We start from the raw sequence: 25,695 nt of genomic DNA, 5'->3' as shown, positions 1-25,695 counted from the left end.
AACAATCAATGAGACACAGTTTTCCCACTAAAGCGAACACACTCAATGTTTTGTTTGGATTGGTTCTCATTTTGCATCTTAATTCTTTCACATCTTTGTGTCTATTCCGCTTACAGTCTTTCTTGTGTTCACTCAAATGACGAGCCTGACATAACTTAGAGCAGTAACGGGCCATGTGGCATGATGTACAAAGCCTGAAATCATGGGAATCCCCCTTCACCCCACAACACAAGTACTGTTGGTGGGACTTTAACACCTGGCAGGCCACTTCCTGTCCCATGGAAGCAACCCTCCCTTGTTTAAATTACCGTCTCTGGCTAAGTTTGTTGTTCTTACTCTGCAGCCTGCCAGGAAATGCTCACTGCTTCCACATCTGCAACATTGTGTACAATACATATCGGTTCCACTCTGTTGGCAGTTTAAACACCTCCTAGGACGACTCCTGGGATGCATGAAATGACGTTGAGGAGCAAATCCTTGTTGAAACTGAGCAGTCCTTCCTCTCTGTCCTGGGCTGTATTTTGGCCAACACGCAGGAGACGAATGCTCAATCTGATTTGCTGGTGTGTTGTTTTGTAAAGCAGGAGTGGACAAATTCTGTGCTGCACTGGCTTGAGGCAGTTGAATCGACTCTCTGATTTGTGACACTTCAGCACTAAGGTTCTTTAATAGTGCCATATCTGATTTGATTTTGCTGATTTCATTTAGCAAGTCAGAACTGTGTTTATTCTTATTTTCCTGAGGTAACGTTTTCCCTTTCTTTTCTGTAGGTGCTGGGACATCAGTGCATTCAACTGAGTGCACCATCGGCCGATGTTGGACTGCAGTTTTTTTTTACTTTGTTTCTCTGCCTCAGGTATACAGGTATGGCTTGTTTTGCAGGCCGGTAAGAACAGTGTGGAGAAACATATTTTTCACCAGATTAGAATCGTACTTGAGGCTAGACTCAGCTTCCTGCGATGCAAAAATAATTTTCTGCCTCAAATCTAATGCACAAATGAGAAAGTTCTGAGGACTTTCTTTACTGTCTTGGGACTGATATTAGTTGTTTGTACAGTTCAGTTGCAACTGTCTCCTGGTAATGTGAGCGAAGGATTCTTCTCAAGGTAGGTAATGTTAAATTGCCTTTGCCCTCTAAATAACTGCGTAGTTGCATTCCAGGGACGATTGCTTTGATGACTGCATGGACTATTTCGTGTTCAGGGATGTTTTTCTTTATTCCATTCTCAATTTGATGAGACAGGCTAGAGAAACTGAGTTTATCTTTTTGTCCTGGTTCTCCAATTTGGCCAGCTATTTTAAACTCTCTTTGTCATACAAATGGTTGGTTGAGGTCTTTTGCTGGACTACTGTTCAGGTTTGTTTGGCCCACTGTCTTTACTTCATGTTTTGTTTCACTTTGTGTTTGCTGTAGTGATAATTGTAGTGCATCAATCTGTTTTTGCAGCCTTTCCTGTTCTGAGACCTGAACTAATTGTTTTGGCTCTAAAGAATTCTGGATTGCAGGCTGAGTTTCAAGTGGTAATTGAATTTCAACAATTTTGTCCTTCAGGTTAAGGAGAAACGACATACCTTGGTCCTCAAGTTCCTGTACCCCATCTCTCTCAATATACTTCACAATGTGTGCAATTAGGAATGAATGACTTTTCCCCAGAACATTCTCATGCTCAGTACCAACAATATCTAGAAAGTCACACACTGCAGTCAACTGATCACTACTCAGTCTAAAAAGTGTCCCAACTACTTCAAGTTTCAGGTCCTCTAGCATGTCCATGTTGGTTGTGAATAAATGGTCAGTGTCAGTGTAAAGCAGAATGTATACGTGGTTGGGAAGAACTTGTAGCATCTCCTGGTTAGAGTAAGGAACCTCAGATTACTCGCACTTCTGCCCATCCGGTTGTGGGACTACTGCACACTGCTGACCTCCTATCATTTACATTTACATTTACGGCATTTAGCAGACACCCTTATCCAGAGTGACTTACAACTGAGCAACTGAAGGTTAAGGGCCTTGCTCAGGGGCCCAGCAGTGGCAGCTTGCTGGACCTGGGGTTCGAACCCATGACCTTCCAATCAGTAGCCGAACACCTTAACCACTGAGCTACCACATACCTATCACTGTGGTTGTGGTTGCAAGATGGGATGTCGTCATATGGCACTAAATCGATCAGCAGGACCAGGGACCATCCTCCTCGCTGGGGCCTCCAAAATGTTGCACCCCTTGAAAAGGGGGAAAATATATAATAAAAGAGACACGGACTCATGCTGTTTTCTGCGTGCTGAGCTGTATTGGCTGTGACGCACAGCATAGCTCGAGTCAGCTACTCCCGGCAGCCTTTGAGTTCCCCCTACTGGGCACTCCTTGAATTACATCTAATTTTTAGTTAACCAAGAGAATTGAATGAATGAATCATTTTGACTTAGCACTCTTTATGTTGCAGTTAACAAACTGATAGTAGTTATGAACTTTAAAAGTTAATCATATTGATCTTTTTAAACCAGTGTACCGGTGTGCAACTGTGTGGACCGGTGTGTAATTGTGTGTGCACCTTTGTGTAACTGTGTGTGCCTGTGTGTAACTGTGTGTACTGGTGTGTAACTGTGTGCACCTTTGTGTAACTGTGTGTGCGCCTGTGTGTAACTGGGTGTGTGCCTGTGTGTAACTGTGTGTGCAACTGTGTGTCTACCGGTGTCTACCAGTATGTCCCGGTGTGTACTGGTGTGTAACTGTGTGTGCACCTGTGTGTAACAGATCGGTAATAAAACTGACATTTTCATTAATTTCGGGTGGGTCACGGGTGGATGAGAGAGGCACAAGTCATTAATGATGCAAATATTAACCACATACTCTAAATATCAGAGGAAAATTTGCTTTAGTTCTTGGAGAAACAAGATGGAGTCCCACGGCTTCTTAGGAGAATCTTGTGCAGTTTTAGTCCAGATGTTCCGGAGAGCTCAGTTCCCCTGTTTCCCCTTCAGCACGCATGCGTGAAATCATGACAGAGGCAGAGAGGCAGGGTGAGGGTCTTGGAGAGGCAGGGTCTCCGATGTTTGAAAGCCAATGTTGACATTTGAAATCACCAAAACAAACACGCCCCTAACCCAAATGGGTCCCACCCCTGTATTGATAGCTCCGCCCACACATACATACGTAACCCAGGCAACTAATGGAAAGAAATGTGTCTTTATCACAGCTGAAGTGAAGAACAATACGATTGCAGATAAACAAACAAGCAAAAATGACACACAAGCATAATCATGTAAAGGACAAAGGCATATATTAGTTCTGTGTAACAAAACAAAACCAACGTTACTCACCTATCGAGAAGGAAAAAAGCGCCTCGGCGTCTTAAGTAAAGTTGGTCACATATTCACAGATTGGAGTTTCCCGAGTCAATAACTCCTGAGCTAAACACTGTTACTACACAAAACACGGTTGTAGCTGCGTCTCTACATTACTACGATAGAAAAGAGGTGTTATTTGTGTAGTAACAGCTTCAAACTGCTTCAAATGAGCTGTTTCACAGTTTAGTACAGCAGACAAAGTTTACATTTAAGTCATAGTTTCACAAAAAAAGAAATGTTTACAGTCAGTAACTGATCCTCATCGTTCATCATCTTCACCTTATGGTTCTCAGCCTTGAGGATGTTGTGAGCCTCCTGCTCTCTCATGCACCTAAACACACAGATGGAGCACAAAAGGTTTATATTTGAATGTTTAATGCTTAAACATAATTAAAGTCATCATATTATCACTAAAGCAGCTGCTTAATGTAAGACATTTCTCTTTTTCTCCATTTACCCTGAGCTCAGCATGCTGCAAGTGAGTCTCGGAGAGCTGCTTCTCCATGACCCTTCAGTGTTTCCAGCTGGTTTCTCAGATCAGATTTCTCCTTCTCCAGCTGAGTGATGATCTTCGCAGCCTTCTGCTGTTTCTTCTCAGCTTTAGCCAGGGAGACCTCAAAGACCAACAATTAAGGCTTAGTGACTATTCACTTCTACACACACATTTAGACAAATGAAATCATTACTCAAGAGAATAGTCTAAAATTTAAAAAAGCACACACACACACACGCAGACGCACACATATGCAGACGTACACACAGATGCACACATGCAGATGCACACACGCAGACGCACACACAAACACAATTTACAATAGCAGTCGTAGCATCATTAGAAAAAGATTTACCTTGAGTATTTCCTCCCAGTCTTGTACACACTCCTAAAACACACAGGGGAAAAATAGGTTCGCACTCCAGAGCTTTATGTACACAAGTGCAAAACTACATTGTAATGTTAACTTGCAGAAAAAACATTAAAGATTCTCCATATTTCTAAATGAGCTGCTTAATGCATGTTTTTTTTTCACACTTACTTTTATTAGATTATTAAACTCTGTGCTGTGGTTAAACATCAGTTGTTTGCATTTCTCAATATTTTCTTTTCGTATCACCACCTGGTCTGTCAGGTCAGAATTTTCCTGCTCCAGCTGACTGATGGTGTCCAAATCCTTCTGGTGTTGCTCCTCAGCATTAGCCAGGGAGACCTGAAGGAAACAGCAATAAGGGCAATAAAGTCTACAATGTGCAACATGGAATCCTGGTGTTTTTCATGCACCTAAACACACAGATGGAGCACAGAAGGTTTATATTTGAATGCTTAATGCTTAAACATAATTAAAGTCATCAAATTATACTTAAAGAAGCTGCTTAATGCAAGACATTTCTCTTTTTCTCCATTTACCCTGAGCTCAGCATGCTGCAAGTAAGTCTCGGAGAGCTGCTTCTCCATGACCCTTACTGTGTCCTTCAATGTTTCCAGCTGGTTTGTCAGATCTGATTTCTCCTTCTCCAGCTGAGTGATGATCTTCGCAGCCTTACGCTGTTTCTTCTCAGCTTTAGTCAGGGAGACCTCAAAGACCAACATTTAAGGCTTAATGACTTTAATTACTTCTACAATATATACTTAGGCTAATAACTAACCCTAGCTGGCCTGCTCTCCTGTCCATTCTACTTTCCAATGTTTGCTCCCTGGACAATAAACTGGACTACATCCGACTCGAACGCTCTACACAGCGAGAGTTTAGAAATTGCTGCTTCTTTGTGTTCACGGAGACGTAGCTCAGTGACAGAGTTCCAGACCTGTATTTCAGCTAGACGAGCTCAGCTCATTTCGCGCCAACAGAAATGCAGCTCCGTGCAGTAAGGCTGGCAGTGGTGGTGTGTGTGTTTCCATCAACACAAAATGGTGCAAGAACTCTGTGCTTGTTTCTAGTTAATGTTCATCGCTAGTGGAGTTTGTGACTGTTAGATGCAGGCCATTTTATTTACCACAGGAATTCACCATGGTTTACATTGTCGGAGTTTACATTCCTCTCAGTGCTAATGCTAAAGAGGCTCTATTACCCCTTTTCCACCAAAAAGAACCGGGTGCTGGTTCAGAGCTAGCACTGGTGCTGGTTCAAAGTTGGTTCCACTGGCGAACTTTCAAAGAACTGGTTTGCCTTTCCATCGGTTAGAGAGCATCACAGAGCCGAGTCTGACGTCACTGTATACGTGTCACGTTACACAGCAACGTTAGCGCAGCAGCGGCAAACACAACATCAACAACAACAATGGCGGATGTTGCTTTACTGTTAATGCTCATGGCTTTGTGAACCTACATTAACACCCAAACGTGGCGAATCCAACGTGTACGTGCAGCTCCATGTAATCTGTATAAACGGAGGTTGTAATCGAGAAAGTACATAACGTTATTTTATCATTAACACAGAAAAAAGTTAGCCTTAGCATGTAGCTAACTACTATCATGTGTGCTGATAATTGATCATATTGCGGTAAAGTAAAAGTGTATTAAACATTAGTATACTTAAGGTACATTATCTAACAGTAGCCCCGCCCCCAGCTGTCGAAAAAGAAAGAACTGGTTCTAAATTAGGCTTTTGCTCTGAATCAGCACTCAAACTGCCTCGGTGGAAAAGGGGCATATGTGAACTCTATGGGGTAGAATGTTCACCCTGACATACTGTTTATCAAAGAAATCTGCAGTGTCCTGCCTCAATGACTATCGTCCCGTCGCACACGCAACCATAGTTATGAAGTGCGTTGAGAAGCTCGCCATGAGACGCATCAAGACCCAGTTACCACCCTCACTGGATCCCCTACAGTTCCCCTACAGTCACTGCTGTTTTTGTTTATTGTCTTTTCCTGCACTGTGTAGACCAGGTTGCACAGATGCACTTTATGTATCTAGGACTAACTTACTAAGTCCTTATAGCTCTGTGAACACCCTGATCCTGGAGAAACATTGTCTCATTTCACTGTGTACTGTAACAGCTATGTATGGTGTAAATGACAATAAAATCTTCTTGAATTGACTCGACACACGCAGACGCACACACACGCAGACGCTCATGAGAAAAAGATTTACCTTGAGTGTTTTCTCCCAGTCTTGTACACACTCCTAAAACACACGGGAAAAATAAGTTCACACTCCAGAGATTAATGTTCACAAATGCAAAACTACATTGTAATGTTAACTTATCATGCAGAACAATTCTCCATATTTCTAAATTATCTGCTTAATGCGTGTCCTTTTTTTCACACTTACTTTTATTAGATTAGCAAACTCTGTGCTGTGGGCAAACATCAGTTGTTTGCATTTTTCCATATTTTCTATCAGTATCACCACCTGGTCTGTCAGGTCAGAATTATTCTGCTCCAGCTGAGTGATGGTGTCCAAATCCTTCTGGTGTTGCTCATCAGCATTAGCCAGGGAGACCTGAAGGAAACAGCAATAAGGGCAATAAAGTCTACAATACAATGTGGGACACGGAATCCTGGTGTTTTTCGTTCTTCTGATGAAATTTTAATGCGTTGTTTTCCTGATAAAGACTAAAATAAATGAACATTAGGTCTGGATTGCAGTTCTAAGCCTAGTGCTGGAATACAAACTTTATTTCCTCCTCAGGAAACATAGGACCAATCCAGATTCTCCCATCCAGATATTTAAAATCTACTTATCATAGAAAAATTCATTTTTTTCTTTCCCACAACCAACAGGGAGATATAATATGTGATATGTTCATCAAAAATAAAGGGTGTAATGACAAATTATGGCCTAATATTAAGAAAACATTAAATGTTGCTATGCTGTAGGAACATACAGAAATGTGTTCAGAAAACATTCTGGTGGACAACCTAAAATAAGATGATTTAAAAAAATGAAACAGCTATAATGTACTGTTGTGAGGCAGTGCAGAGATTTGCTCTTTATTTAAAAATAGACTACAATGTGCCAATAGTGTAAAGAAACATTAGATTGTGAAGCTGCAGTTCTGCCGTCAGTAAGAGAATGTAAATGTTCACTATAGGGTTAAAGTCAGGAACAGAACAAACTTACCTTCATCTGGTCCTGAACAACCTCTGTGAGTCGGACCAGAGCCGGTTCTGTGGCTCCATTGCACACTGGGTCTAAATGCAATTAAAATACAAATAAATCCATCACACATCATTGTCTATTATTTAAGTCCTGAATTGTACACAAGTGATGTTTCCCACTTCTGATCCTGGTGAACATCTACAGCACAAGTATTCACACTTTTTCACAGGGAATAAAAACACTTGTTCAGTGTTTACGTGTCTAGTGTGGACTAAGGTTTAAGAACACACTCAGGTTTAATGACGTATTCATCAACCTAAAATCCTCCCTGTACCTGGACAGAAAGAGAGAGAGATTTTCACCCTTCAGGGCAGCTTCCACTTTACTGGGGCACGTGACATAGTAAAATAACATTTCTTATTAGAGTTTTAATAAGTTATTATTAACTAATTAGTCAAATCTACACTACCTTCACCTACAGTACACTAACTCTTGCTAACACAAACGTGAGCTGTGCGTGTCATTAACTGGAGCCCCCACGTGCACACAGCTGACTGCAGTCAGTGCCCCGGTGTGTTGTTAGAGAAAAACACGTGCAGAAAAATAGGCCACGTGTCAAACTAAAGGAAGGGTCAGAATCATAAGACGGACTGATTTGACTCCTATTTTATTCCTGCCTCCTGATTACGGATATCCGAAAGTTGTTTTTACCCAGAGAGAGAGAGAGAGAGAGAGAGAGAGAGAGAGAGAGAGAGAGAGAGAGAGAGAGAGAGAGAGAAGATGTCAGGTTACTAGCAACACAACTAGCTATCACACTAACAAACACTTTTGTAGCTCTGTGGCTGCTTGTTAAATGTGTCTCAGTTCACTTTCACACCTATGGGTTCATTTATTTCTTACAACAAACACATGGGAGTTGAACAAATGATTTCTTTACCCCATCTTAGGGAAATGTATTTTGGATGCTAATTGCTAAAGCTAAGTGAAGGGGTGATGATCATGTTGTAAACTAATCCCGGTACAATATGTAGAGCTGTAGTTGTGAACGCTCGGTCATTCATTGTGCTGAGACACTTCACCATCTGCTCTTATCAGGTGACATGGAGGAGCTTTGTACATGCTCACAGTAAACACCATACACTTTAATGCCCCGGTCACTTTTAATACGTAGAAACTCAACATTGTTGACAACCTATGAGATTGTTGTTATATTGTTGTTATATTATACACACAGTACATACATTAAACAGTTAGCTAACGTCCCTGCACCTCTTACTTTATCCCCAACTGCACAATTGTGCTGCTGTTTTAAGGACAGAACTAAACTCGGTGTTACCTGCGGGGGCGGTGTTACCTGCGGGGGCGGTGTTACCTGCGGGGGCGGTGCTGTCCCCAGCTCCGGGCTCTAACAGCAGGGGGCGCAGCTGAACATCCGGTGAACACATCAATTTGTCCCTTTATTTTCTCTCGTTGTTAACACTAACTTCAGTAAACACCATATCAAAGTTCAACAGATTCCTGAAAGCTACGCATTCTTTTTTTTTTTTTTTTTTTTTTTAGAATTTCATGTAAATTCTATTCTGCTTCTGTTCTTTGGCGTGTCACCAGGTGACACTGATAAAAAAAAAAAAGAAGAAAAACCCCACATATATAAACATATATACACACACACACACACACACATATATACACACATATATACACACACACGCACTCACACACATACACACAAATACACAGACACACACACACACATATATACACACACACGCACTCACACACATACACACAAATACACAGACACACACACACACACATATATACACACATACACACTTTGGGATCCCAGAGAAGTTTATTTTGTTCATCTGTTTGTACAGTAATTCTTTCACTACACTCCACGACACTAGGTGGCGGTAATAGTGTTGAATGTTTATATGGACTGGTAACTCCGCCATAACGCAGAGGACTCAGCCGCGGCCTACAGAGGAGTAAGAGAAGAAGAAGCCCATCGTGTTGTGGTTACTGCTCCTTTATCCCGAAGCCCGTTATGGATCCTGGAACCACCATCCTGAGGGTGAAGCGGAAGAGATGCACAGACCCCGCGGACGCGCTGCTGCTCGCCTGTAAACGGGTCCGAGCCGAATCCAGTCCTGTACAGTCCGAACCGGAACCGGAACCGGAGCGGATCGAGAACTCCGTGTTTAAGCTCGTGGCCACAGTGTCGTCTCAGGTGTGTGTCAATAATACTGTTACTGTCTGTTACTGTTACTGTCTGTTACTGTACCGTGTCGTCTCAGGTGTGTGTCAATAATACTGTTACTGTCTGTTACTGTTACTGTCTGTTACTGTACCGTGTCGTCTCAGGTGTGTGTCAATAATACTGTTACCGTACCGTCTGTTACTGTTACTGTCTGTTACTGTTACTGTTACTGTCTGTTACTGTACAGTGTCGTCTCAGGTGTGTGTCAATAATACTGTTACCGTCTGTTACTGTTACCGTCTGTTACTGTACCGTCTGTTACTGTTACTGTCTGTTACTGTTACTGTCTGTTACTGTTACTGTCTGTTACTGTTACTGTCTGTTACTGTACCGTGTCGTCTCAGGTGTGTGTCAATAATACTGTTACTGTCTGTTACTGTTACTGTCTGTTACTGTTACTGTCTGTTACTGTACCGTGTCGTCTCAGGTGTGTGTCAATAATACTGTTACCGTCAGTTACTGTTACCGTCTGTTACTGTTACCGTCTGTTACTGTACCGTGTCGTCTCAGGTGTGTGTCAATAATACTGTTACCGTCTGTTACTGTTACCGTCTGTTTCTGTTACTGTCTGTTACTGTACAGTGTCGTCTCAGGTGTGTGTCAATAATACTGTTACTGTTACCGTCTGTTTCTGTTACCGTCTGTTACTGTACAGTGTCGTCTCAGGTGTGTGTCAATAATACTGTTACTGTACCGTCTGTTACCGTACCGTGTCGTCTCAGGTGTGTGTCAATAATACTGTTACTGTACAGTGTCGTCTCAGGTGTGTGTCGATAATACTGTTACCGTACCGTCTGTTACTGTTACCGTTACCGTCTGTTACCGTTACCGTCTGTTACTGTTACCGTCTGTTACTGTACCGTGTCGTCTCAGGTGTGTGTCAATAATACTGTTACTGTTACTGTACAGGGTCGTCTCAGGTGTGTGACAATAATACTGTTACCGTCTGTTACTGTTACCGTCTGTTACCGTTACCGTCTGTTACTGTACCGTGTCGTCTCAGGTGTGTGTCAATAATACTGTTACTGTTACTGTACAGGGTCGTCTCAGGTGTGTGACAATAATACTGTTACCGTCTGTTACTGTTACCGTCTGTTACTGTTACTGTCTGTTACTGTACAGTGTCGTCTCAGGTGTGTGTCAATAATACTGTTACCGTCTGTTACTGTTACTGTCTGTTACTGTACCGTGTCGTCTCAGGTGTGTGTCAATAATACTGTTACCGTCTGTTACTGTTACCGTCTGTTACTGTACCGTGTCGTCTCAGGTGTGTGTCAATAATACTGTTACTGTCTGTTACTGTTACTGTCTGTTACTGTACCGTGTCGTCTCAGGTGTGTGTCAATAATACTGTTACCGTTACCGTCTGTTACTGTTACCGTCTGTTACTGTACCGTGTCGTCTCAGGTGTGTGTCAATAATACTGTTACCGTCAGTTACTGTTACCGTCTGTTACTGTACAGTGTCGTCTCAGGTGTGTGTCAATAATACTGTTACCGTTACCGTCTGTTACTGTTACCGTCTGTTACTGTACCGTGTCGTCTCAGGTGTGTGTCAATAATACTGTTACCGTCTGTTACTGTTACCGTCTGTTACTGTTACCGTCTGTTACTGTTACTGTCTGTTACTGTACAGTGTCGTCTCAAGTGTGTGTCAATAATACTGTTACCGTTACCGTCTGTTACTGTTACCGTCTGTTACTGTACCGTGTCGTCTCAGGTGTGTGTCAATAATACTGTTACCGTCTGTTACTGTTACCGTCTGTTTCTGTTACTGTCTGTTACTGTACAGTGTCGTCTCAGGTGTGTGTCAATAATACTGTTACCGTCTGTTACTGTTACCGTCTGTTTCTGTTACTGTCTGTTACTGTACAGTGTCGTCTCAGGTGTGTGTCGATAATACTGTTACTGTACCGTCTGTTACCGTACCGTGTCGTCTCAGGTGTGTGTCAATAATACTGTTACTGTACAGTGTCGTCTCAGGTGTGTGTCGATAATACTGTTACCGTACCGTCTGTTACTGTTACCGTTACCGTCTGTTACCGTTACCGTCTGTTACTGTTACCGTCTGTTACTGTACCGTGTCGTCTCAGGTGTGTGTCAATAATACTGTTACTGTTACTGTACAGGGTCGTCTCAGGTGTGTGACAATAATACTGTTACCGTCTGTTACTGTTACCGTCTGTTACTGTTACTGTCTGTTACTGTACCGTGTCGTCTCAGGTGTGTGTCAATAATACTGTTACCGTCTGTTACTGTTACCGTCTGTTACTGTACAGTGTCGTCTCAGGTGTGTGTCAATAATACTGTTACCGTCTGTTACTGTTACCGTCTGTTACTGTACAGTGTCGTCTCAGGTGTGTGTCAATAATACTGTTACTGTACCGTCTGTTACTGTACGGTCTGTTACTGTTACCGTGTCGTCTCAGGTGATACCGAGCTCAGTGTTTACCTTCAAACTGTGTCAATTACACTGTTAGTGTGCTAACTAGTGTGTTAACTTGGCTAATTAGCCTCAGGTGCTTACATTTGTTAGCTTCTAACTTACTAGCATTAAGTAAATATGACGTTATTGTTTACTTTTCAGAATAAACCGCACAGTTTATACAATATTTATATCATTTTAAGCCATAACGTTTATTTTAGTAATACAATAATTACTTTTTGGTCACGTGACTGTGAGAGTGACATGAGATAAACCATCATGTATTAATGCTGTAAAACAAACACATCTAATGTTTAAACACATTTCTGTGGGCTTTTATTTACAGGACACTCCGGTGCAGACTCACGTACGTGAAGCGCTGTCACGTCCACGTCTCGCACACGCCCTGCGTCCGTCTCACGGCAGCTCCACCAGGGTCATCAGTGACTTGCGCAACACCAAATGGACCACAAGAAGAGAGGAACGGTACCGGATCCTGTCCAGCCACCGAGCCGGACTTCCCACAGAGCCTCGAATAGAACACGAACCTGAAGAGAAGGTTCAGACAGACACCGGATCTCGTTTGGGAGACGTGCAGGTGTTTGATATCGTTCAGGAAGACGGTGAGGAGCACGAGAAGGATCCTGAGAAGGTAATGATTGTTGATGACTAGAATCCTATAAGGACTGACTAAATGTTGGAGGTGTTGAAGGCACCGTCTGAGATCAGTTTTTATCGTTACCGTCTTCTCTAGAACATGGAGTCTGACACCGAGACGATTCTGTGTAACTCTGTGAAGATGATGCGCGAGAAGCTGAGCATGTCCACACACGGGACTGAACATCGCGAGAAGGAGGATGACTACGTTTATGATCTGTACTACCAGGAGAAGGCCACACCCGGCTGGATTCAGGACATCTTATCGGTCAGACCTTACACTGAAGAAGGACAGCTGGTGAGTGGAGAGATCTTAGTCAGACAGAAATTAATTAAATATAAGTATATAAAAACCTGAGGAATTGAACCAGTCAGACACAGAATTTGTGGATTTTTTTTAAGAAACAGCTGAACATCATCTCACTGTTGAACTTATTGTGTCATAAAATTTAAGAATCAATCCAGTATTCAAATGCAGCCCATATAAGAGGGGTTTCTTAGTCTCCAGGGACTTATCTATTCATTACGCAATTTATTATTTAATACAGAAAGTTTTTTGGTCTTCCAGACCTGTGTATGTGACCTTTTAATGTTGTCATTTAATCTGTTGCTTTTTCTTAAGCTTCTAATTAATAGTTTATTACGAACAGTAGAACATCTTCATCCAAAGTTCAAGAAGGCTACAGGAAGCGTTTATGATGCTAAAGAAAATGCTGATGGTTCGGTATCAGCATCACTGTTCCATCTGAGTAATGGGATTTCAATCCCCAGGTACCTGACGAGGTCGCTTTGGAGGAAGAAGTGTACGAGGATGAGGATGATGAAAATGCTGAAAGCAACTGGAGGAACGATTACCCAGATGAGGACAGTGACGATGAGAATAACGAAGAACGCTATGGAGGTGTGTGGGCCATGTTCTGGTTCTGTCCTGAGTCTCTGTTATGCTACACACATGTTAATGTCAATAAATTATAACGTCATGGAAAAGTTCATTTATTTCAGTTATTCAACTCAAATAGTGAAACTCGTGTATTGTATAAATTCAGTACACACAGACTGAAGTAGTTTAAGTCTTTGGTTCTTTTAATTGTTATTTTGTTACTCTAAAATGTTCTAAATAAAAAAAAATGCTCTATTTATTTTATTTTATTAGAAAAAGTTGATTAATGATTGAGTGTTTTGTGGGTCTTAAGAGCGTCCTGTGAAGATATAAATCTCTGTTGTGTATCTCTTAACTCCAGGTTGTTGGAGTGAGGAGCACTCGTACAGCAGGAGGAGCTGGGAGCGCTATCAGAGGGAGGTGATGAAGGATTTGGAAGAGGATGAGGATGGAGAAGAATTTGATTCTGACTGAGACTGTGTGTGTGTGTGTGTGCGCGCACACTTTTACTCCCATGATGATGCAGTGATGTGTTTGCTGATGCATATAATGTTGCTGATGTGTTTTTGCATTGTCTGAGTGATGTTGCAGTGTGTTGTGTTTGTGTGTGGGAGGGGTTGTGTGTGTGGGGGGGGACTGGTTGTGTCTGTGGGAGGGGTTGTGTGTGTGTGTAGGAGGGGTTGTGTGTGTGTGTGTGTAGGAGGGTGTGTGTTTGTGTGTAGGAGGGGTTGTGTGTGTGTGTAGGAGGGGTTGTGTGTGTGTAGGAGGGGTTGTGTGTGTGTTTGTGTGTGTGTAGGAGGGGTTGTGTGTGTGTAGGAGGGGTTGTGTGTGTGTTTGTGTAGGAGGGGTTGTGTGTTTGTGTGTGTGTGTAGGAGGGGTTGTGTGTTTGTGTGTGTGTAGGAGGGGTTGTGTGTGTGTTTGTGTAGGAGGGGTTGTGTGTTTGTGTGTGTGTGTAGGAGGGGTTGTGTGTTTGTGTGTGTGTAGGAGGGGTTGTGTGTTTGTAGGAGGGGTTGTGTGTTTGTGTGTGTGTAGGAGGGGTTGTGTGTTTGTTTGTCTAGGAGGGGTTGTGTGTGTTTAGGAGGGGTTGTGTGTGTGTCTGTGTGCGAGGGGTTGTGTGTTGTGTGTGTGTGTCTGTGTGTGAGGGGTTGTGTGTTTGTGTGTGTGTGCGAGGGGTTGTGTGTTGTGTGTGTGTGTGTGTGAGAGGGGATGTGTGTGTGTCTGTGTGTGAGGGGTTGTGTGTTGTGTTAAACATTCCCAACAAAATGGGGTGGTGGTGTTTTGCTGTAAATATGTAGAAGTGTATAAACAAAAATAAAATAAAAAATTCAAATTCAGAAATGTTTGTTTATTGAAAAACTAAAATAAATAAAACTCCAGCTGCACTTTATGAAAGTGACAAAAATCAGGAAATCAGTGTACAATATTATAAGTGATAAACAATCCAGTGTCTCACACACACACACACACACACACCTTTGATCAGTATGTGTATCGTGACACTTTCCTGATCAAACTGCAATTAAAAAGTCAGGAATCAGATTTATGGTCATGATTCTCTAAAGTAGAGCAGAAAAATACAACAGGACGAGAGCAGAGAGTGACGTCAGTGTCTCGTCTACAAAGAAATAAAACGATAAACTTCTTACTCTGTGATCACATGCACAATCTGTTAAACACAACACGTGATGATGTTAAACACCTGTGTGTCACGTGTCAGACGTTTTTCTCAACATAAATTAACACGTGTAAAGTTTGTGGTTGTGTGTTTCTCTTTACAATGACATCATAAAGCAAAACTCAAAGCAAAGCAAAACACTGCAACCGGTCATTTAATCAGGTGAAAATATCTTTAATATGAAAAGAATTCATCTAATATTTCTGATCATTATGTTTTATTAATCAGCCGATTTAGAGCTTTATATTTTATTGTAGCTTTTTTTTTGGTTAATAATCTTATTCTCAGTTCCTTATAATAGGAAGTTCGATCGCTTGGATTAAACTCAAGATATTTTCACTTGCTCAGATTTTTTTCTCTAAATATCCAAAACCTTTCAAATAAAAAGTAGCTAAAAAATAACTTTTATACATATTTTTACATGATCAGAAAGAATTTTTAAAGCGTCACATAACACACAGACGGATAAATAACTTTTAGGAAGACAATCGGAAATCCATCAGCTTACGTCCTCCATAAGGTCCTTCATACTCATCCCTGAGAAAAGGTGTGTGTGTGTGTGTGTGAGCTGATAAAGTAGTTCTTTCATACATGATCGATTTAATCCACCGGGTCCATGTCGGTCAGCACACAGAAACACGTGAACTGAGTGAATCGAGTGAAAGAACCTGAAGGAGAGAGGAAAAAAAAATTTGAATGTGACCCGATCCACATAAATCACACCACTGGGTTCTGAAAGGTTTCCACACAATAACCAGAGAAAAAAAATAAAGCAGATGACTGCAGTGATCGTGAAATACGACAAGATTCATCTGAGCGATAAAGATCATGTCACGATCCCAGTGACACAGGAAATAAAATCATGACACATTTATCAGATCAGATATCGAGTCCCCACCAACACAACAACGCTACTTTTTTGTCCGAAAATCGTCAAGATTTTCAATAATTAAAAATAAAATTTCTACTGATAAAAATTTCTAAACACAGAAAGGAAAATTTTAAGAAACTTGTTAAAAACATGTAAAAAGAAAGATTTGAAAGTTTAAAAACATTTAACCCTTTTTGAAAGAATTGCAGAAATGTATTTTATACCATTTTAAAGATTATCGTCGCTGTCAGACGGAATCCTCGTATCTCCAAAACCGTTATTTTTCAGGACACGCCGTACCTTATCTGCAGTACACAGGGTTTAGTCCGCGTTACAGTGGATTGTCTTGCACTAAATTCCTGTCCTCAGACGAGCACCAGAACTAGCGGGGGTCAAGATTTTTTTTTCTTTGAGCCCAGTGTTTTGAAGACATTTACCTCAGAAGACGTGTTGATTCGTTGCGACTCTTCTTGAGGAGAAATATGCCGTGAAGCTCTCCCACGGAGTGAGGAAGAGGTGGACAGTTGAAGTGTCCAATGGAGTTATGAGATTTGCGCTCAAGCTATTTTCAAGACTTTAGATTGGTTAATAACTTGTAAAAATAACAGACCCACGTGGGGACTGACCAATAGCATCGATATGTGAAAAAATATGAAACTGACCAAATTTGGACATACGAGGTTTCCGCCCGACAGCGACGAGATGTAAAAAACAGCAAAATCAACTGTTTCTAGGTCAGTCTGTATCGATTAACATAATTAAATAATATCATGAAGTAGATTGTGACATCATTTATCATGATCTAAACCAGGGATGTCAAACTCCAAGTCACAGTGGGCCAAAATATAAACCTGAGATAAAGTCACAGGCCAAACTGAATATTTATTGAAAAATGAACTACAACTGATTTGTAATGTTCAACCTTTTTAATATGGAAACAAACTTTAGTTTCGCTTGAACACAGGATTTGGAACAACCAGAGCTCGATATGTCAAACACATCAGAAATTAAATTTGAAATAAAAGACACATCAGTGGTGTTCATTCATTATTTAAATAAATAAATAAATGATGCCTCTCACTGGATCATTTTTAGTTCCTTTTTGAAGTGGATCTTTTTTTAAAACCAACAACAAAACAACCAAAAATAATCATTTCATTCGATGAAAATCCAACTTTTCGACTCGTGACTTCTTATGTTCTATTGTTTGGTTACAGACACGTTTAGCTCCGTTAGCACACAAGACAAACAGGTCTGTCCTTTATAGTCGTGAACAGATAATCTGCCTCCCTCCTGTCTTGAAAGCTCCTATTGTCCATCTTTCGTTTGTCCATTTTGATGGAGGGTGGAGTTAACTTGCCTGATGTGACTGTAACATGGTTGTTAACGACCGTCAACAGAGAATGAGGAGCGCTTGCTGTTCGTGACTACGTGTCAATACAGTGGGAAGGCATTCTGGGATTTGTAGTATTAGCGGAGCATGCGGCTAGCCAGCTGTAATGGACATTTGATATGATCTCACAGGCCAAATATAATTACACCCGAGTTTGACCCCCCTGATCTAGATAATTCTGTACCGTTCTCTCACCCAGGGCTGAAATACAGCACACTTTACTCTGATCCCAAACCAAAACCCCAGATGTTCTAGTAATATCAAAGAAAAATGAAAACAAGAGGACGGTTCAGAACTTGAGCTTTCATTTCCTGATATTCCTGACATTTCTGTAAGACAACCTCAAGATCATAGAAGAAAATATTAGTGCGTTTCAGAAAGGGCAAAAACCTGACGTGCATCCAGCAAAGAAAACAACTTAGGAGGTTTGCTGGACCTCCTGGACCTGGTTATTAAATCCTGGGAGGATGAACATGAGAACATTTCCACTCGCATGACACGACAAGGACGTACACGATGAGGCACTAAACATCTGTGTGACCACAACAATGCCAGCTGTTTGTGACACTACATCAGACAAAACTACCAACATTTTTGTAACTAAAGTTTTAACAACAGGTTAAAAACAGTGGGATAAAATTCTGTCCTTTGATTATTTTTACAAATGCAAGTCAGTGCAAGTCGTGTTGTCGTTTGGGGGAATTGAGAACAGCCCCCGGTGTTTCATCATAACTTCCATGTTAAATGGTCATGAGCCTCGGTTTAAGACTCACAGCTCTACAGAGTGCAGTTAAAGACACAGACTCATGTTAGTGTTAGTGTTAGTGTTAGTGAGCAGCTGAAACACTCACGCAGCAGTGCGGTGATGAATGGCGGCCGTTTGGACACGGGGAGATGAATTCCCAGGAAGTACACAGGAACACCGGAGAGAGCGATGGCAATGCCGATGAGGGAGTTGAGCGTGTCGCTGTAGAGGGGAACGGCGACCAGGAACACCGTACACAAGCAGAACAGCACAGGGTACACCAACGACAACTGTATACACACACACACACACACACACACACACCACACACACACAATCACAAAGGCATTATTCTGTACTATTCATTACTCTTCCTATTTAGCACATACATCAATTCTCCTATAGATTTTAGATGTATTTATTCCCTCATGTGTGTTGTGTTGCGTCACACACACCAACACATCTCCTTGTAAGTCTGTATAGAAAGTGTTCTAGTGTGAAGAGCGTTCATTTCATTTCTTATTATTTCAGGTTGTGGTATTTAAACATAAAATAATAATAATAATAATAATAATAATAATAATAATAATAATAATAAATAAATAATAATTATTATTTACCTGCTGTTACATGTAATGTGTTGAAATGTGGAGGACAAAAGCGTAAACTTCGAAAACTTTGTTATAAATTGTTTACTTTTTTTGTTAAAACATCTCACACTGCAGGATTTTCCACATGTGATTCATCCTGTAACGTAAGGATCATGTAAAGCTCATCACCTTCAGAGGCCGCGGTCTGTCCGGATCTTTCCAGCGCAAGTAGATCTGTCCAGCGATGGACAAACCCACAAAGAACCAGTAACTAAAGCTGTAGTAGTTAATCAGCTGGAACACGTCCTGTACTGTCAGGTAGATCAGAGCCATGGCACACTGCAAACACAAAAACAACAACTGTGACGTCCAACATCAGTGAGATCAGAGACACGGTCATGTGACCACCAGAGGGAGCCAGAGCTCACCAGTGACAATTCTGTTCCTGACCTGCTGGATTGACAGCAAGGTTTGTGTTTATTGCCACCAATAGAGGGGATTATGAAAGAATTGATCACATATCTAAATGTGCAAAAGATTTACAACCAACTCCACATTCACCAGACACGTGGACGCGTGTTGCGTCTCACCGGTGGTCGTGGCCTTGGTCATATTTTTTGTTTTAGTTCCTATGAGAAATGGTAGTAGCCAAATTGTAGACTATGTGTATCGTTCAACGAACAGTGCTACGAGTTTTTATTTATTTCTCAGATTAGATTTGATTAGATTAGAAAAGTAAGGCAACTGCACTAGAGGTCAAAAGGAATCATCCGAATCGCATGGATTTGTCTTTTTTTAGTGTCACACTTAGAATTCAGAGCTCATATAGAAGGTTGTGTATTTACTGTTCATACGTAAAAGTGTAGAATCACCTGTCAATCGTGATCAAGTGTGAACTGAAACTGTAATTTTTTCTTTAAAGTTATATGGATTAAAATGAAAAAATCCCGATCTTGTGAGACACAATCTGGCAACCCGAGTGTTTAAGGTGACGGGTTTATGGTGAAGAACACAGCAGTTTAAACCTTCAGGCAAAGTCACAGCTGCATGAGCGGTTATAATAAACACACCTTTAAGTGCACTATTTACTAGCTGATTAGCTCAGAGCGATAATGATGTGATCTTACATTAAAGAGGAGCGCAGGGACGGGCGTGAACCTCTCTACATGGATCATGGATAAAGCATCAGGTAGATGACCTTCACGAGATCCAACGAAGAAAAGCCTAAAACACACAGGATGCTTCAGGGAATGGAGATGGGGTTTGTGTAGTGTGTGTGTGTGTGTGTGTGTGTGTGTGTGTGTGATTTTGTAATGAATCTGACCTGGATGCTGCAATGATGGAGGAGTTTAGTCCACCGTAACAGGACAGAGCCACAGCGATTGGGATAGTCCAACTCATTACACCTAAAGTGTGATCAGCAAACGTCTGCAAGATCACGCACACACACACACATGCACACACACACACGTGCGCATGCAAGCACACAAACACCTACTGTAAATATTTCATAGTCCAAGTATATAATTCTTACACAAAAGCAAGAAGTTTCGTGTTTTTCATTATTAACTGCTAGAAGATTCGTTCCCTCACAGCCATATTTTTCTTACCAAAAGAAAAATTTCACCATGGCAACGATCACACACAATTTTAACGTGTTTATTATAAGGCACTGATCGTGTGAGCGCATTAATAACTTCTGCTCGATCAGGTGAGAAAATACAAAATACAAGCGTGAAACAGCACAAAATAACGTTCACACCAGAACACTACGGTGCAGTAGATCCTACAGGACGTGTGTGTGTGTGTGTGTGTGTGTGTGTGTGTGTGTGTGCGCGCAGTGTAATAAGCTGATTTGTATATTAACACACTACAGATTACAAATTTTATAGATTTGATATCAATCAGGATCCAGAAGTGAAACATGAACCACGAGAGCTCTGAATTGTGTAAACTCACCACAGCCACGGCGTCACTGGCGAGGATGGAGCTCATGTCCAGCACAGTGTAGTAGGCCACGTTGGTCAGGATGTAGATGATGGTGACGATGGGCATCGACACGGCGATAGCCAAAGGAAGATTCCTGAACAGATAAACGTGACAAACATCAGATTTGAGCTTTTACTGTAGAAACCACACGTTTAAGTTCCTCACTTCTTTATTAAAGTGTGTAAGTGAGAGTCAGTCCTGTTCTGTTCTGTTCTCACCTCTCAGGGTTCTTGATTTCTTCAGTGACAAAGTTGAGCGTGTCCCAACCCGAGTAGGAGAACAGGGCGGAGTACAGGGCCAGAGCGATGCCTCCCGGGTCATGAGACGATCCCTGGAAGAAACCCTCAAAGTTTTCTGTACGACCTTTAAGACGAAGAACATGAGCGACGTTACATTACTCCAAAGAGAAATAATCAATATGTGGAATGAAAAACTTCAGAGTTCAGGTTTTTTACTTTCGGAAAAAATATTTCACAAATTCAAACCATCAGGTTGATCCTGAGACATGAACAGAACATTGTGTTTGTGTTGAGACTCTAAAACACTCATTTCCCCGAACAACACACTGCTCAGTTTAGGGTTAGAGACTTAATATAAACCCATGAACATAAAGCTGTGATGTGCAACTGCTCTACAGTCAGATCATCACCTTCATCAACACCTTCTGACCAATCAGAGTCCAGAACTCAGCAGCTCTGTGGTGTAAAGGAACAGAGTCTCACCCTGACACAGCTTCACCAGGCCTGTAATGATGATGACGATGAGCGCCAGAACTTTGGCGTAAGTGAAGATGTCCTGGACTCTGGTGCCCCACTTCACATATGCAGCGTTAATGAACGTCAACAAACCTGCAGCAGATGGAGAGAAAAAAAACAAACATGTGTCAGGAAAACTGATCAAGCTCCCATTTCAAGAAACAGGGACCCCAACAGGTTTAAACTCACTGCAGCAAACTTTTACAAAATGTGTGTGGTGAAATATTCAGATTTTTATAATCTCTTTATCTTTATCTATCACTCAGACTCCCTCACACTCAGACTCCCTCCCTCACACTCAGACTCCCTCCCTCACACTCAGACTCCCTCCCTCACACTCAGACTCCCTCCCTCACACTCAGACTCCCTCCCTCACACTCAGACTCCCTCCCTCACACTCAGACTCCCTCACACTCAGACTCCCTCACACTCAGACTCCCTCACACTCAGACTCCCTCACACTCAGACTCCCTCACTCAGGACAACTCAGGACAGTTTGTTTTGGTTCATGGCTCATTTAAGGTTGACTGTAACAAGAAACCATCTTGGTATCTTTGGTTTTGACTTCTCTACTGGATGAAGACTAAATTAAATGACTGACTCACAGATGCAGGCGGCAGCAATGAGGCGAGAGGCAGAGTACGGTGGCTCGCAGGTGGGGAACAGAGGCTGCACCAGGTAGTTGGCAAAGGTGATGGCGATGATGGCCTGGCTGGTGGGCTCAATGATGAGGAGCGACGTCCAGAGACGAATAAATGCCAGAAAACCTCCGAATGACTCCAGGATATAGGCGTAACTGGCACCTGACTTGGTGATAGTGGTTCCTAGTTCAGCATAACACAGAGCGCCAATGACAGAGAAGAGTCCTCCAATGGCCCAGATGACCAGCGACAGCCCATAGGAGGTGCTGTACATCAGCACCCCTTTAGGAGAGACAAAGATCCCTGAGCCGATCATGTTCCCCACAATGAGGCTGATGCCGTTCAGGAGCGAGATTTCCTTCTTCAGCTGCATCATCTCTCTGGGCTGAGACTCTTCTGTTCCTCCAGAACGCTGTCTGTTATATAAACCAGTTCCAGAATCAGAACCAGAACCATTCTCCATTCTGTCCTCAAACTGTTGGAGGAACAATCTCTGCTCCCTGCTTTGATCTGGAACACAGAAAACAGTTCATTTCATTTTCTTTAAACTCACTAAACAAGTTAAGCTTGGAACTTCAACATCTTCAGCACAAAGGAGTTTACACTCAGAGTCACCGACGAGCCACTCGCTCGCAGAGTCACCGACGAGCCACTCGCTCGCAGAGTCACCGACGAGCCACTCGCTCGCAGAGTCACCGACGAGCCACTCGCTCGCAGAGTCACCGACGAGCCACTCGCATTCGCAGAGTCACCGACGAGCCACTCGCTCGCAGAGTCACCGACGAGCCACTCGCTCGCAGAGTCACCGACGAGCCACTCGCTCGCAGAGTCACCGACGAGCCACTCGCTCGCAGAGTCACCGACGAGCCACTCGCTCGCAGAACAGGTTAAAATCTGTTCAGTGTGTGATAGCAGATGAAAGCTGCAGCTACTGATAACAGAGCAACATTTATTTAAATAAATTAGACAAAATGTTTAAAACTGGTGTCTGTTTGTTGCTGATTTTACAGTTGAACAGAGCTACAGTATGTACTCTCACACACACAAACACACTCTCACACACAAACACACACAGAGAGACGTGGATAGGTTTAACGAGAAAGTAATGAACTGTGACTTGAAGAAATGATTTGTCTCAATTTTTTCCGTGTCTCAATCTCAGTGTAAAACCCAGTAAACAATCCTGACTGTTTCACTAAGAATTTCAGATAAGCATCAGATCGAGAGGTTTAGTGTGTTCTGTAAGAGGAAAACCAGCAACATGCTGTTAAATGATTAAACACAAATGTCTGGCGGCTCCTACAGTGCTGATAACACACTCCTGAGATTAGACCACTTTCTGGCGGACGAGGTGAAGATATGCCATTGTTTGGATGTGTTCTGATTCAATCACATATCAAACATCAACTAAACCCACATTACATTAAAAACCATTTTATTACATGCTTTAGCATTAAAACTCCTGTAAGCTGATTGTAAGAAATAAACTATAAATCGCACCTGTTTTTTTTTTTACTTTCTCTGTTCAATACTATACTGAAGTTTTAAAGGGTCTCCGTTTTGCTGGAAAAACATCAACTTTGTGCTGAAATTAAACTTTGTGACGTTCGTTTTGTTCTGAGTCTCTTCTGATTGTTACGCTTCCTGGAACGTTGAATCACAAACATCTGCAGTTCAGCCGTATAAAGCCCTGGTGCATGAAGAGTGAGTTAACGTTGCCATGGAAACTTTGTGACCGTCACCGTGGTTTTGACCTTGTGCTCAACTCAGCTGGAGTAGTGTGTGTGTGTGTGTGTGTGTGTGTGTGTGTGTGTGGTGTTTCATGCCCTTGAGGTACATGGTTGTTTTCTTGTTATTTTAGTTCAGTGACTGTTTTAGGCAGCTGTTTTTTTTTTTGTTTTTGTTTTGTTACTGAGAAGTGACAAAACAGCCAATAAAAAAAGGTCTCTTAATGCACATGAATATGCAAATTAGGACACACCCCCACATCTTCCTGCAACTCCTAATTGTCTCAATACTACAAACATTAGCCACCTTAGTTAACTAGCTGTTAGTAAACTCTAATATGAGCAAGTTCTTGGTGTCCCAGCGATATTTCACAGCAGCACAAACTTATTAGTATACAGTTTAGTTGCCATAACAACCACCATCAGCTTTATAAAGAGGGACAGAAACTTCTGTTTTAAATAACGGTGTATTTTAACAGTGCAAGAATCACATGAGCCTTATTTTAGTCCAGACTCGTGATGGTCTGTAATCACACAACAGAAGACTTTCCTCACCACAATCAGTTAACTGGTTAGAAACTTCATTTTAGTTTTGTTCCTGAAATGAACTAAAACAAAAACAAACAAAACCTGACAAACAATGAAAAAACACTGCTGTCAGAACTTCAGGATATATATAGAGAACAATGTTGATTTAAATACAATCTGGCAACCCAGAGAGAGATAGCGATAAATCTGAACGCTGGCAACCTCCTTTGTTGTATTGCGGGATATAAAGACACTAAACGTTAATGTTAACTATTACAGACAATTAAATCTGTTTATGAGAAAATCAGCATTTTGGATGTAAATGACAGTTGATTGGACGGAGCTGATGGATCGGACACCTTTGATGTGAGACCATCACAAGCTTGTTGTCCTTAGATAAAAAACACAGTCATTAGTCTTAAAATGTCCCAAATGAAACATCTACCATCAGAAGCATCTAATCCCACTAAGATCTCACCTGACTTTAGGTCTTGTTACAGGTGTTTTCTAAAACACACACACACACACACACACACACACACACACACACACACACACAGTCCTGTTAAGACCAGCGAACTGTTAACAAAATGGTGTAAACAGTGAGATGTGAACAGGATGTGATTATTACTGCTGAAGTCTAACACTGTTAAAGTGCTGCGTTCTGAAATAACAAAAACATCTCTCTCTCTGTGTGTCTGTCGGTCTGTCTGTCTGTCTGTCTGTCTCTCTCTCTCTCTCTCTCTCTCTCTCTCTCTGTGTGTGTGTCTGTCGGTCTGTCTGTCTGTCTGTCTGTCTGTCTGTCTGTCTGTCTGTCTCTCTCTCTCTCTCTCTCTCTGTGTGTGTGTCTGTCGGTCTGTCTGTCTGTCTGTCTGTCTGTCTCTCTCTCTCTCTCTCTCTCTCTCTCTGTGTGTGTGTCTGTCGGTCTGTCTGTCTGTCTGTCTCTCTCTCTCTCTCTCTCTCTCTCTCTGTGTGTGTGTCTGTCGGTCTGTCTGTCTGTCTGTCTCTCTCTCTCTCTCTCTCTCTCTCTCTCTGTGTGTGTGTCTGTCGGTCTGTCTGTCTGTCTGTCTGTCTGTCTGTCTGTCTGTCTGTCTGTCTCTCTCTCTCTCTCTCTCTCTCTGTGTGTGTGTCTGTCGGTCTGTCTGTCTGTCTGTCTGTCTGTCTCTCTCTCTC

General features: G+C 41.9%; 2 protein-coding genes across 4 annotated transcripts in view; one reads left to right on the top strand and one right to left on the bottom strand.

The window, feature by feature from the left end:
• The first annotated feature begins 9,352 nt into the window (after window positions 1-9,352).
• slc7a6os (solute carrier family 7 member 6 opposite strand) lies at window positions 9,353-14,214 on the top strand. Of its 2 annotated transcripts, none has more exons than XM_060874813.1 (5): window positions 9,353-9,617; window positions 12,418-12,723; window positions 12,871-13,026; window positions 13,500-13,629; window positions 13,970-14,214. In XM_060874813.1, the coding sequence occupies exons 1-5, from the start codon at window positions 9,435-9,437 to the stop codon at window positions 14,080-14,082; spliced, it is 888 nt and encodes a 295-aa protein (XP_060730796.1). In that variant the 5' UTR covers window positions 9,353-9,434; the 3' UTR covers window positions 14,083-14,214. The 2 variants fall into 2 exon arrangements, with proteins under 2 accessions (XP_060730796.1, XP_060730715.1); XM_060874732.1 differs by having other exon boundaries at window positions 9,354-9,617; window positions 12,826-13,026; window positions 13,970-14,212.
• Window positions 14,215-14,932: 718 nt separating this feature from the next.
• The window catches only part of slc7a6 (solute carrier family 7 member 6), a 12,461-nt gene continuing 1,698 nt past the window's right edge, over window positions 14,933-25,695 (bottom strand). For both annotated transcript variants that reach the window (XM_060874605.1, XM_060874524.1), the window contains exons 2-10: window positions 22,232-22,777; window positions 21,594-21,719; window positions 21,090-21,234; window positions 20,842-20,965; window positions 20,207-20,310; window positions 20,010-20,106; window positions 19,072-19,221; window positions 18,399-18,582; window positions 14,933-15,951 (exon numbers count right to left, since the gene is read on the bottom strand). In XM_060874605.1, the coding sequence (XP_060730588.1) occupies window positions 15,884-15,951; window positions 18,399-18,582; window positions 19,072-19,221; window positions 20,010-20,106; window positions 20,207-20,310; window positions 20,842-20,965; window positions 21,090-21,234; window positions 21,594-21,719; window positions 22,232-22,730 (1,497 nt within the window). In that variant the 5' untranslated portion in view covers window positions 22,731-22,777 and the 3' untranslated portion in view covers window positions 14,933-15,883. The remainder of the gene's footprint in view (window positions 15,952-18,398; window positions 18,583-19,071; window positions 19,222-20,009; window positions 20,107-20,206; window positions 20,311-20,841; window positions 20,966-21,089; window positions 21,235-21,593; window positions 21,720-22,231; window positions 22,778-25,695) is intronic.

Source organism: Tachysurus vachellii, chromosome 1 (assembly GCF_030014155.1).
Source record: "Tachysurus vachellii isolate PV-2020 chromosome 1, HZAU_Pvac_v1, whole genome shotgun sequence".
NCBI lineage: Eukaryota > Metazoa > Chordata > Actinopteri > Siluriformes > Bagridae > Tachysurus > Tachysurus vachellii.
The sequence above is the reverse complement of the archived record's forward strand: the minus strand, read 5'-3'. Positions and strand labels throughout refer to the sequence as shown.